The sequence below is a fragment of the Panthera onca genome, chromosome F1 (genome assembly GCF_046562875.1).
Source record: "Panthera onca isolate mPanOnc1 chromosome F1, mPanOnc1 haplotype 2, whole genome shotgun sequence".
Taxonomy (NCBI): Eukaryota; Metazoa; Chordata; class Mammalia; order Carnivora; family Felidae; genus Panthera; species Panthera onca.
The window spans coordinates 20,120,687-20,134,648 of record NC_138355.1 but is presented as its reverse complement, the minus strand read 5'-3'; the positions used below and the strand labels follow the sequence as shown (position 1 = coordinate 20,134,648).

At 49.6% G+C, this 13,962-nt stretch overlaps 1 protein-coding gene across 2 annotated transcripts in view; it reads left to right on the top strand.

Moving 5' to 3' along the window:
* TNR (tenascin R) overlaps nucleotides 1-13,962 on the top strand; it is a 417,184-nt gene that overhangs the window by 313,233 nt on the left and 89,989 nt on the right. For both annotated transcript variants that reach the window (XM_060643572.3, XM_060643571.3), the window contains exons 3-4: nucleotides 8,845-9,406; nucleotides 11,902-12,378. In XM_060643572.3, the coding sequence (XP_060499555.1) occupies nucleotides 8,908-9,406; nucleotides 11,902-12,378 (976 nt within the window). In that variant the 5' untranslated portion in view covers nucleotides 8,845-8,907. The remainder of the gene's footprint in view (nucleotides 1-8,844; nucleotides 9,407-11,901; nucleotides 12,379-13,962) is intronic.

Below are 13,962 nucleotides of genomic sequence, written 5' to 3'. Positions count from 1 at the left end.
ATAAATCGCCCCTAGGGACAGAGCGGGGACTGAGGCTGGCAGGAGCTAGACGATCCAAACAGGGCTGTGGCCGCCCACCCCTGGGGATCACCTCTCCTTCCCAGCCCAACAACCTACACGCTCACTTTTTCTCTCCCATCTCCTGTTGTTGTGTTTCCTGAGGAATTTCTGCCCGTCTTTATCTCTTGTGTCTCCTGTCTGAGTCTAGGGGAGAAAAACAAGAAAAAGAAAATCCCAAAGGCATAGCTTCATTTTGAGTGACTAGTGCCTGTCTCCTGGTCCCCCCTCCACCCTTTTCCCACCCCACCCCACCCCCACCCCCACCTTCTGGAGGCCAGGTCTCCTCTCCCTTCTCTGGGCATGCTTTTCCATCACCGGCGCAAAGCTCTTCAAGGTGAACAGACAGAGCCAGGAGAGGGCCTGTGGAGGTGACCAAGGGAAAGAAAAGCCACCGGAGAACGACTCTATCTGGGGCAAGAGCTCCAGCCGAGCCGGGTAACCCCGGCCGTGCCCGCGGGGGCCTCGAGAGAGCAGCAGGCACCTGGTAAACAGGGCACCAGCTCGCCTGGAGGACCGGCCTGCTCTCCGCCTCTTACAAATTACCCAGAGACACCTCTGGTGCCGGCCCCGATAATTACATTGATAAGGAAGCGGGGTAGAGGAAATGAATCAATGGCCCTGCACGGATTTCCTGAGTATCAATCTGCCGAATTACCGCAACTCTATTGCACTCTCGTTTGGAGGGTCATTAGCTATCTGTCTTGCTCACAACCGCTGGCGTGTCACCGAGGCCTGGGTGTGCTCGCTGTCCCTCAGGGTTACCTATGCTCACTCTACCTGTAGGAGTCTCGTCTGGTCCTCTCGCCGGCCTGGCATGCTTCCGTTTTTCCTTCTCCATCTCCTCTGCTTTTCCCTCCTGCCTCCCCTACCCCCCAACGTTCCCGCTTTCACTGGCCCATGCTGACCCTCGTCCTGGAGTCTTATTAACTGTAGTTGGAGGAGTCATCGGAGAGCGGGGAAGACCACGAGGGCGCAGGGAGGCTCCTCTGATCCCCTCCGGCCCGGGTCGCCTTTGGTCACAGATTCTGCGTCTAGCTTACAGGTGAAACCACCGAAGCCAGGTCGTGGGTCTCAGAGCAGGTGGGGCCCCTCTGAAGGAGACGAGCCTACCAAATGTGGCGCTCCCGGATACACCCTGGGATTAGGCCTTGCCCACTAGCATCACCGAAAAGCGCCACGGAGAGAGACCGCGTGCAAAACAGTCGATATTCTTTGTTGGGGTAGGAGGCAGAGGTAGAGAATGAGGCCAGAAGGGGAGGCTTCAGGGACGCAAGAAAGAAAAGCCGCTTGGAAGTAATTAAGTGACACGAGCTTAGCAGAACTGAGGGCACATTTATTCAGTCAGCATTAAACGAACGTCTGCTTCGCTCCCCTTCTCCCTCAGCAACGTCAGATGAAGGGAGAAAAATGGAGCCCCTCCTGCCATTCAGTCCACCCTCTGTCTCTGCCTGCCCCAGAGCAGCCACAGCAGCCACACAAAAGTGCAGACACGAGAGAGAAGCAGACAGGCCTGTGCTGTGGCCTGTGGTGTACTTGGGGCCGAGCCGTGTGGGCAGCACGCCGGTGGGAGCCTGTGCAGGCCCCGATCTCTGTAACCGCTCGGAAAGCACACGTTTTTAAATGTCCCCCAGCTCCTCTAAGATCAAGGTTTACTGGTTCAGAATTGTTCTTGATTCTTTGGGACACGGTAGAGGCTGGGCATTTGTGAGTAAAGAGCCGTCAGACAAGACTTCCCTCCAGTGGGAGAGACTAAAGCAGTTTCTGGGGTAGCTGCCTGCAGTGGTGGAGAAAACATTAAGCTAAAAGTCATCGCTGTCAGGACGTCCTAAAGATGATCCCAGGAGAGGAAAGTGTTGATTTTTAAGAACTCTGAGTCTCTTCATGAGAATGGTGTGTGGCCACTAATTAAAGCTGGCTGAAGACAGTAGTTAGGAACACAGACGATGGTCAGCAAGATCTGGTTCAGTCTTGGCTCCTCTGCTCATTAGCCATGCAATCTTGGCCAAATTCCTTGGCTTTTCCTGAAGCTCATTTCCTCGTCTCAGATAATGGAAAGAAAGAGGACAGAGCATGTTAGCAAAATCACCACAGGGCCCTGCTGGTTGTTTACAGAGGTCTGATGGATGGATGCCTCTTTCTGGTTGGCTGTTGCCCGAGCCATGCCTGTTGCTAAATATCTTGCCTCCTAAACCTCACCCCTCCCTTGTTTATAGGATTATTGTCCAGAATGGATACAACAATATAAGAAAAATGCTTAGCTTGGCACCTGGGACATGCCCAATTAGCTGTTGGTTTTGTTATAGATTGAATTGTGTCCTACAAAGAATATATGGTAGAGTTCTAACCCCTAGTACCTCAGAATGTGACCTTATTTGGAAATAGAGTCATGCAGACGTAGTTAAGATGGGGTCATACTGGAGTGATAGGCCCCTAATACAGTATGACTGATGATGATCACGTGAGACACAGAGGAGAAGACAATGTGACAATGGAGGCAGAGATTGGAGTGACCCATCTAATCAAACCCGCGAATGCCAAGACTACCAGCCATCACTGGAAGTGAGGACAGAGGCATGGGAAAGATGTTCCCTCAGAGCCCTCAGAAGGAACCAGTCATGATGATACCTTGATTTTCGGCTTCCTCCAGTCTCCAGAACCGCAACACAATAAAGTTCTATAGTTTTTTTTTTTTTTTAATGTTTATTTATTTTTGAGACAGAGAGACACAGAGCATGAACAGGGGAGGAGCAGAGAGAGAGGGAGACACAGAATCTGAAACAGGCTCCAGGCTCTGAGCTGTCAGCACAGAGCCCGACGCGGGGCTCGAACTCACGGACCGTGAGATCATGACCTGAGCCGAAGTCAGACGCTTAACCGACCGAGCCACCCAGGCACCCCAAAGTTCTATAGTTTTAAGTTAGTCAGTTGTGGTGATCTGTGACCGCATCCCTAGGAAACGAATATAGTTTTATAGTGAGTAGATGCCTCAAAGCCACATGAGACCATGAATTCATAAAGTAGCGGCAAAGAGAAGATCGTAATGTTCATTTTAGTTCACCCTCTCATGTGATGCTTGAAAGTCCATCTTCAGCATTCTCATTAAGTAGTCTTTTGGCTTGTGCCTAAATACCTCCAGTGACGGGGAACTCACTACCCATAATGACAGCTCAGTAGTTCTGACGGTTAGAAAAATTATTCTTTATATGGAGCCCAAATCTGTTTCCTTGTAGATTACCCCAGTTGATGGAAACTACTTCCCTCGGACCTTTTGCCATACAAAAGTCCAAACCTGGGGCGCCTGGGTGGCTCAGTCGGTTAAGCATCCGACTTCAGCTCAGGTCATGATCTCACGGTTCGTGGGTTTGAGCCCCGCATCGGGCTCTGTGCTGACAGCTCAGAGCCTGGAGCCTGCTTTGGATTCTGTGTCTCCCTCCCTCTCTGCCTCTCCCCTGCTTGCTCTCTCTCTCTCAAAATAAATAAACATTAAAAAAAAAGTCCAAACTTTCAGCATTCAACAGCCTTTCAAATACTTACATTCACTGAGCAAGAACATTCACGTTCTTGTACATATCAGAGTTTTAGCAAACGCAATGTCTTTTTGCGTATGACAAGCTTCTGCTTTCTCTACCGGAAGAGTAATCCATTAAAATCCAGTTTAGTATCGTCTCCTGATGGGCTATTACGCTGCTGGAAAAACCAGTACCAAAATCTGTGCCTCAAAGCCAGAAGCTTATTTCTCTCTTACCTACTGCCCATCCACTCCGGGTCAGCAGGGGCACTGTGTGTTGTAGTCACTGAGGGGACCCAGACTGAGAAAACAGCCACCATCTTGAACGCTGACAGCCACTAGGCGAGGGGGAGAGCTCTGGAGGGTCTCTCGTCAGCCACCAGCAATGAATGCACTAACCCGGAAGTGACACACTTCACTTCCTCAGAGCTCAGGTGTCAGTCCTAGTGGCCTGGCCACACCAAGCCAAAAGGAGGCCAGAAAATGTAGTCCTACCACGTGTCTGGAAAGCCAGGCCAGAAATACTTGGCAAAGGGAGCTGACAATTATGCTACCCCTTCTGCGTAGCTGTCCCTGCTACCCCTGACTGGCTTGTATTACCTGCAGCCTCCTCTGGGCGTTCTGTGTATTTGCTCGTCGTGGTAATGATGATATTACACTGTTTTGTGTTTCCATCTTTTCCACAAGGCTTAGAGTTTCTCAAGGATAGGGACCAGGTCACAAGAAGTGTTTGGTTGGGGATGAATTTTAGAAGAGTGACCCTATAGCCCCAGTAAAAAGCCAGAGCCCTAACAGTGGTTTACAAGGTCATATCTGATCTGGCCCCTACTACTTCTCGGAACTCACCTCCTCACCTCTGCTCCTTCCTTCTTCACTTGGCCACAATCTCACTGTCACTCAGACTCACTGGTCCAACTCCAGCCTCAGAGCCCTCACACTCACTGTTCCCTGTGTCTGGAATGCTGTTCCTCAGCCATTCACGTGGCTCACCACTCCACTTCTTTGAGGTCTCTGCTCAGCTGTCACCGTCTCAGAGAAGCCTTCCCTGACCATGCCCTGTAATATCAGCATGATTTCTCCTGCCCTGTTAGCTCCCTCCCCCCTCACCTTTTCTTTTTTCCCACAGCAGCGGAGTCTTACCACTTGCTGATACAAACACACCTCAAATGCATCTTACATTATCATTCATTAAATACCATATAATATGCATTCTATGATACATTGTATGTGATACACAGGTTCCCCTGCTATCTGAAAATAGAGCCTTCCTAGGAAAGCTCCCGGAAGCTGAAATGGCATAAAGTGAAAAAGCAATTACCGTTAATTTATATGGAAAAATTGGCGAGCATTCCCAGACCCCAAAAATAACCTCTCTTAAGCTTTTCTAATACCTTATGACACATCTCACTAACGGATGCACGAAATACATTGAGATAAAGCACAGATGCCCACACAGTCCAAAGCTCCTGCGGATTGATGCCTGGATGCCCAGCGTCATTCCGGGAAGGAGCTGGGCAGTGGCGCTCTCCCTGCTTGAGGTGCGCTCTGCCTCTGTGACGGCTCACTGCACAATCAACGCTGAACACTATTTTAGCTTGTTGCCTTATTTCCTAAAGGCGAAAATCCCTTTCAGAACTCTTCCCCAGTGCAAACTGCCAGAGTGGAAACTTTCAAAAGCAAGAGATACCTGCACACAATTATTTTCACCGTATATCTGTCCTCCCCCAATGCACACGCGTGCACACACTCGTGCAAACACACTTGGATGCAAATTCTCTGAATGGAGGAAGCAGCATTTGGTAGGTACTCAATAAATATCTGTCAAATGAAGGAAAAAGGAACCAGTATACCTCCCAGGTCTTCACTGCTCTGGACCCACATGCCACATTCCTCCCTGTGACAAGACTGAGTCCCTTCAACATCCTGGCCACCCCGAAGGGATCAGTGATCAGTGCAGTACAGAGCCAAACAGCCCCTTGCTTGTCCTTTATTTTCTGTATTTTAACTCATTAAGCCTAAATTTAAAAGATTTTGGAACTTGCAAATAGCACAGTGTCGACTGACTCATAGCGAGTTTGGTTATTGACTAAGATCTTAAGTGTTTTTCACACATAAAGCCAAACTTCCTCTCCATAAATATTTTTGTAGTTGTTTTGGATCTAAGTGTAGGACCTGACATTTTTCCATCTTCATTTTCCTGTCACTCGCCTTCCTTTCCATTTATAACATCATCTCTTCTTTCACTTATTTATTGAGTGTCTACCGTGTGCAAAAAAGCTGTATTGAATGCAATGGGTGTTAGGTGGCAATTCTACAGTTTCCGGGGGCGGGGGGGGAAAGCTATTCAGCAATATCAACATGGATCAGACGGACCAACTCTAGTTCAGTAAGAGAGACAGCCTTCAGTGTACGAGTGAGCGTCAATGACTGATAGCAGAGCCGTTTCTGGGAAGCTTTGGGTGACAGGAGGGCACAAGTGGCACTCTAGGGAGGCACCGGCTGGAGCACCTGGAAATGGAAAGCAAGCAGCACCTCGAATTGAGAGCTTGGAAACAGCTGACAGCAATGAGAGCAATTTGGTTCAGACCTGTCACTCCATCCATCCCCAAGGGTGATGTAGCTCATCTGGATGTGACCGGTGGAGCACCGCCTCCCACATGACTCCAAGGACCTCCCCCCTTCTATGAACAAGGGTGTGCTAAGTTGGGGTTTTCCTGCTGTCCATGAGTGGAGGAGACTTCTCACATGTTCCAGTGATTTCAGGGCAGTCCTTGGATTGGGGAAGAGTCAGAACAATTATTCTGCTTGTCTGCAAACCACACTTATTTCAATGAATAATTAGCAATTATTTTAATGAATGCCAGGTACTAGGTAAGCATTATACAGATAATAACTCAACCATTACTGTAATTCTATAAGAGAGGTACTGCCATAATCCTCATTTTATTTTATTTAAGTGTATTTATGTGTTTTGAGAGAGAGAGAGAGAGAGAGAGAGAGAAAGTACCTGGGAGGGGCAGAGAGAGGGAGAGAGAGAGAATCCCAAGCAGGTTCTGCACCATCAGTGTGGAGCCCGACAGGGCTCAGACTCACGAACCGTGAGATCATGACCTGAGCCAAAACCAAGAGCCAGACACTTAACTAACTGAGCCACCCAGGTGCCCCAATCCCTGTTTTATAGATGGAAAAACAGAGGCACAGAGGCTAAATGATCTACGTACAGCTAGAAAGCAAAGGAGCTGGGTGTGAACCCAGACAGTCTGGCTCCAGTGTCCATGGTCTTAACAGCTCTATTCTGCTTCCTCTTCATATTGGAAACAGGGACAGGTTATGGTCCAATATATAACATCAAGGTGGCTGAATAATGAGACATGGTTTTAAATTTTTTTTTAATGTTTATTGATTTTTGAGAAAGAGGGAGAAACAGCAGGGGAGGGGCAGAGAGAGAGAAAGACACAGAATCTGAAACAGGCTCCAGGCTCTGAGCTGTCAGCACAGAGCCCAATGTGGGGCTCAAACCCACGAACGGTGGGATCATGGCCTGAGCCGAAGTCAGATGCTTAACCAACCGAGCCACCCAGGCGCCCTGAGACATAGTTTTTACACTAGTCACTAATACAGGTTACTCCTACCAAAATCAACCCTCAGACATTGTTCAGTTGAGAATAATGGATGGACGAGAATAGTGAATAACTTGAGGATAATAGAAGGAGATAAAATAACTTGGAGAATGACTCAACCCTTTGCTCACTGGTCATTTACTTATTAATTCATCTGTTTATTCACCCGTCCATGCGTCCACTCATTCATTCAACAGCCACGTACTGAGCACTTTTGCTGCCCTAGGCGCACGTCAAACGCTGCAGAGAAGACATGGTCTGACCGGAATGGATTTACCAGTCCAGGTGGGGAGAAACAGGCAAAGGAAACCCAGGTCTAGTGTGAGAAATGCTGTCAGAGGGGCTCCGCGAGGAGAGCGGGGGTTCACTTCGCCTCAGTGGGGGAACAGAGCAAGGGATAGGAGGGAACAGGCAAGAGAAGGCTTCACGGAGGAAGGAACCTTGGACCTGACCCTAGCAAAACTTTCTAATTTCAATATTCCTGGGAAGATCCTAGTGTGAACACAATTTCCAGCAGAGACGACAGAGAATTGAACATGCTTCTCAAGGAATGAGATGGAACACAGCAGTCAAGATCACAGCTTTTGGAATCAGTCAGGCCCGTATTCAAATCTGACCTCTCCAGGCAGAACTGCCTCCATTATGAGATGGGGACAGTCACCGGGCCCCTTCGTGGGGCTGCCTACGGGCCAGGAAGATCCCGTGCAGGATGCACAGCGCAGTCTGGACACTGCGCACAGTCAGATGGCACTAGCCATCCTTTGTGCCTTCTTCTCAGAGTCAGAGCTACCCTTACCCCGTCCCTCCGTCTTTAATCTTCTTAGAAGCTCTAACACTACCTTTAGAACCAAACTTTGTAAGCCTCTTTCCTCTTTTACATAGGGAATAAAAAAGAAATATAATTTCCGTAAAACTGATTTGCATTATAGTAAATTTATTGTTCTCTGTGGTTCTTGGTGACTAGGTAATCAGCAGAGGACCTAATGCATTATTTTAGCAATTTAAACAGGACCTCGGAAGAAAGGCACCCTGTGGTCACAAAGCACCGGGACTAAACTAATGAGAAGATTAAAAGAAAGTTCGGCTCACACAGTCCCCAATAATCACAAATGTACCCTAGGATTATTAACAACCACAATTACCTGGAACTATATTATCTGCCTGGTTGGTTATTCGAAAGTCAACTTGTATTGAATACATGAGCTTAGAGGAGTTAATAAGTTATTTTGAAGTGGCTGGCGGGGACCCTTGCTAATAAACACGTGGGAAAATATGAGGATGCGCCTGAGGCTCCACGGTGCCCTTTGTCCTACTTCTCACCCAGACGTGAAAGGAGGTTCTAAGCAATCCTTGGAGGAACAGTCTGTCCGGCTGTCCTCACAGGTCCTCTTTGCTGGGACCACTTGCCCACCACGGGGGGCCAGCCCCATACATTCTAGATAATTCTTTTGGGAAATCAAGATGTCCTTCAGCAGAAGATCCCTCCCCCTCGGCGACAAAGCTCTGGGCTTTTTTTGACCCTGGTAGCCATTGTCCCTTCCCAGCGTCCCCATGGAAAATCTTAACTGCCTATTCTTTAGCTTTGTAGGATTGTGCCCAGCCGTGGCGCTTGGCACAGCTCTCAGGGGTCATCTTGTTCCGTGGTTTCTCTTGCAGATTCCCACAGCTCCGTGCTGGGAGCTGCAGGCTGGTCTCGAACCCAGAGCTCTGGCCGAGAGGATGGGGGTAGACGGGGAAACGGTGGTCCTGAAGAACATGCTCATCGGGGTCAACCTGATCCTTCTGGGCTCCCTGCTCAAGCCTTCCGAGTGTCAGCTGGAGGTCACCACCGAGAGGGTCCAGAGACAGGCAGTGGAGGAGGAAGGAGGTGTTGCCAGTTACAACGCCTCCGGCAAAGAGCGGCCGGTGGTCTTCAACCACGTGTACAACATCAACGTGCCCCTGGACAGCCTCTGCTCCTCGGGGCTGGAGGCCTCAGCCGAGCAGGAGGTGAGTGCGGAAGACGAGGCATTGACAGAGTACACGGGCCAGACCTCAGACCACGAGAGCCAGGTCACCTTCACCCACAGGATCAACCTCCCCAAAAAGGCCTGCCCGTGCGCCGGCTCCGCCCGGGTGCTGCAGGAGCTGCTGAGCCGGATCGAGATGCTGGAAAGGGAGGTGTCGGTGCTGCGGGACCAGTGCAACAGCAACTGCTGCCCGGAAAGCGCGGCCACAGGTAGGATCTGGGGGCGCACAGGTGTCCGGAGGGGAGCAGAGGCACGGGGGGACGGCGCACCCACGGAGGGAAAACTGCCCTCGTCTGCGGCTCTCTGTTCGTATGTCCCGGTGATCTAAATGCGGTCCCTCCCCGGGGGATTCGGGGCAGGGACTCTCTCCACTGCTCAGCCGGTTTGAAATACATTAACCTGATTTTGGAGGGACGTGTCAGGTAATGGTACATCGGTTCAGCGCAGCAACTTCTGTGGCGAGCACGGAATCTGATGTCTGTCTTCATTCATCTTTGGTTTTCTCAGGCTGTTGAACTGATACCTATCCATGTTAACCTCGGGACTAGAGAATGCAGGTCCTCTGTTCTCTCTGTCGCAGCCTCTCTCCCATCTGAGTCAATGATAGTCATTAAGGTCTCGGAGGACCTGTCCCCGTCTTCTCCGGCAAGATGGAGGTTTTGGCCCCCCTCCACAGACACACACGCAGGTGCAGTTGCACACACACACACACACACACACACCTGCTCACACACGCACTCACACACAATCACAGAGCTCACTCCACGCCCCCAAAGGCTGAGTGTCCAAGAGATTTATTTACGTCTCGCCTCACCCACTCCCGACTAGAGACACTTACGAATTTCTGACTTGACCTCTCTGGGAGAAGTCATTACATCTTCAGAGCCAGACTCCCTGAGTTCAAACCCTGGCTCTGCTACTTACTAGCTGGTGTTTAAGCAAGTTTTGGAACTAACCCGTGCCTTCCTTCCCCACCTAACAATGCTGATTACGCTAGAATGGCAGGGGTTATTTAGTATAAGATTTGGGCTCTCCAGGTGAAAGCCTGCCTGCCGGTAAGCACCATGGAAGCAACAGTTATCAGCTGACCCTGAATATATAGAAATTGTGTCAGTTTCCTTTGTGCTCAGTCCTCTCATCCAGCAGGTATCGTAGACCCAGACCATTCATTCTTTGATGAGAAGAGGGATTTGTCTTTACTGACTTGGGTTCCAGTTTTCACCTCTACAGGGTCTGATATGTCAAGGCCTTCACAGAGAAGAAGCAGGAGGCAGCAGGGATGATCTTTAACGGGGCTGGATGGCCCACGTGTCCAGAGGGTAGCAGACACATACCAAGATTAGGGGAGGCTTTCGAGTAGTGAAATATTCCACAGGTTTTCATACCTCTTTCGCCTCCCCAAAACTGAAACTGTAAATAAACAATTGTGAAGACGAGAAGAGAAAGTCCAGTTAGCTGTTCAGCCTCCCATTCTTCCTGTTCTTCAGTGAGAACTTTCAGGCTACTTTGCCTTTTCAGCGGAGCTGAGGAATATGGGGAAGTCATAGGTGTTCATGGACATGAACTCTGGGCAGCGTCTAAGTGGGCATTCTACCAGCCTCCCCTCAGGCTCCCCGGCAGACATGGAAAAATCTACAAGCAAGAATTGTGTGAAACAATGTCAGTGTGGTGTCCCTTCAGACCATGGGACTATGTAAAGTGGCAGAATTAAAAAAGGATATAACTTACTTGTCCCCAGAGCCAAGTGCAGAGAAGCATGCCAAGCAGGTACTGGGCTTGTGTTTGCTTAATTAGTTTATTTATTTGATTCATGCTAGACAGATAAATCAACCACTGTAGAGTGTGGTAAAGGCTAGGACAGAGACATGCGTAAAATCCAAAAAGATCACAGCGAGCGGTAACTAAATGAGACTGGAGTTATGGGAAGCCTTAGAAGTTACCCTGGTGCTGAGTTGTGATAAATGAGCAGAGGTAGTTAGATGGGGGGGGTGGGGAAGAAGAGGGAGCAAGATGGGTCTGTAGCACATATGACCCTGTGTCTCTGACTCAGCACTCAGCCTATATCCCTTGGGTCTCCATCAGTCTCCACAGCCAGCCCCTGGGCGTCTTTGTCAGGGACTATCCTTGGTCTGAGGGAACCTCCTTGGCCTGCGCGAGAAGACGAGGGAAGAGCGTGAGCGTTTATACCACCCCAGGACAGCCCTTAAGCCATGATGAGGTTGACCTGCATCCGACCTGTGGCCGGAGCATCCTGAAGGATTAAACCCAGGTTATCCTCTCTAGGACTCTGCCCGTTCACACAGGCTTGGGCTGTGGCTTGGCTCCTCCCTCCCTTATCTTCCTCTCTCCCTGACCAGTTTCTCCTGGGAGCACTTTCTCGTAAGTCACCTTGAGTCACCTGAGTCCTCATCCGAGGACTACTTCTAGGAAATCCAAGCTAAGACACACTGAAGGTGAGCTCCTGGGGGATGAGGGGCCAGATCTCATTCACCCTTGCCGCCGGCATGGTGCGAGGCATGGGCAACCCAGACTGGGGGAAAATATTTATGCAACTGGTTATGTACCAAACTGGGTGAAGTTTCACTGTCAGCAACACTAATCTGACCAGAGAGTGAGAGGAGGTCTCTGCCTGCCCCCCCCCCCACATGCACCACTTACCCGAGCTGCCACTGCTACCCTTTGACCTTCTCCTTGACCGTTGCAGGACAACTGGACTATATCCCTCACTGCAGCGGTCATGGCAACTTCAGCCTCCAGTCCTGCGGCTGCATCTGCAATGAAGGCTGGTTCGGCAAGAACTGCTCTGAACCGTACTGCCCCCTGGACTGCTCCAGCCGGGGCGTGTGTGTGGACGGTCAGTGCATCTGCGACAGCGAGTACAGCGGGGGCGACTGCTCAGAGCTCCGGTGCCCAACGGACTGCAGCTCCCGGGGACTCTGCGTGGACGGGGAGTGTGTCTGCGAAGAGCCTTACACGGGCAAGGACTGCAGCGAGCTGAGGTGCCCCGGGGACTGTTCGGGGAAGGGGATATGCACCAATGGCACCTGTTTCTGCCAGGAGGGCTACGTGGGTGAGGACTGCAGCCAGCAGCGGTGTCTGAACGCCTGCAGCGGGCGAGGACACTGCCAGGAGGGGCTCTGCTTCTGTGAAGAGGGCTACCAGGGCCCTGACTGCTCGGCAGGTAGGAAGGGAGGTAGGAAGTGGAGCTGCATGGGGCGTTGGGCAAACTCACCGGAAGCGGGAAGAGAGATGGGAGGGACGGTGTATTTCATGCAAAATAATTCCCCGTTGGGCTGTGCTCATTTGCTTTACAAGAAAGCTGGTTTCTTGAGTCAGTCACAGTTGATGAGGCAGATTTAAAGGGGGAAAGGGCAGGCATCAAGAAAGTCAAGTTTGGCTGAAAGTTGGATCTTACCCCTGCGACTGGAACGACAATGGTAATAATGGTGGCAGCATTGCACTGTTCTTGAGGCAGAAGAAAGCAGAGGGCCACACCGTGGGACTGGCCACTCTCTAACTCAGGGGGTTTCCACGAGCTCCACCTGCCCCAAAATATCCCCTCACCTGTTGCCATATTCCAGGGACACGTCCTTCCCAATGCTACTGCACAGACTCACTAGGCACTCTGGTTATGTCAGAACTTACGTATTGCCAGCGGTTATTCATTTCTGAAATGATCTAGTGTCCACGTGGAAAAAAAAGTCTTTACAGGCAAGGAATGAAATGTAAACAGGAATAAAGTCCTAACAGCATCAAGCAACAACTCACATTCTACCAATTAGTACAGAATATTAAAAGGCTGTGACTTGCTTTGTGCCAGATGACATTGAGCGAATTGGAACCAGCCCCATCTGTAGTCTTACCTTGTGGAAGTTGATACAAAGGTGCTGTCCTGAAATGAACATCTAAATCCGGCAGTGGGAAAAATATTAATATCTCACTGGAGATAGTTCTTTTCACCTGAAAGCAGATTATTTTCATCATCTCACTTTTATTGCTCATCCTCTTCTAACTAAATCAGTGACTCTTGCTGATACATTTTGTTTTTGTAGCAGGTGAAGTGACTGATCTCGATCTTTTCCATTTACGATCGAATCCGTAACAGTGGTTCCGATTGACCACTGGGAAGATTTAAAAATGAAAATCATAACAAATGTTTTTAAGCCTTCTGGTGGACTGTCCCCTGGAAGGTCAACTTCAGTAGCTTTTTGTTCTTCAACATTGCCAGGGACCCCCACCCAGATAAACAGACTAGTTGGACAAGGTTCCCTCAGTTGTGACTTCAACTTAAATTCTCTCAAAAGACCAATGGCAGTAATGAAAAGACGAAAAACAAAAAAACAAAAAAAAGCAAGGCACTAACACACTACTAAGGAAAAGAATCTTTCACATTCCTTCATTTTTTCCATATTCAATTATCTCATTTAGCCTCCCAATTTTGTTTACTGAACTATCTTTCTAAAAACACAAATAGCTGTTATACCAATTGTTCCAAAGGAAGATTCAAGCAGAAGTTAAGCCTCATCACTAAGTTAAGCCTTTGTTTAAATCCCACTTCAGTAAGTAGTCGCTGGGAAGGGGAGGGTGAAACATGGCCCTAGGTTCCATCCACAGGATGAGGCTCCACGAAGCCCCATCAGAGGATGCTAAGGGTTGGCTTGAGCCATTGCCATGGATGGCTATTCTGTGGCCCACATGCTTCTCAACAGAGTAGATCTTTGCTGGGCTCTACATACCTGCCATGTTCTTGACCCTGCTTGTCTAC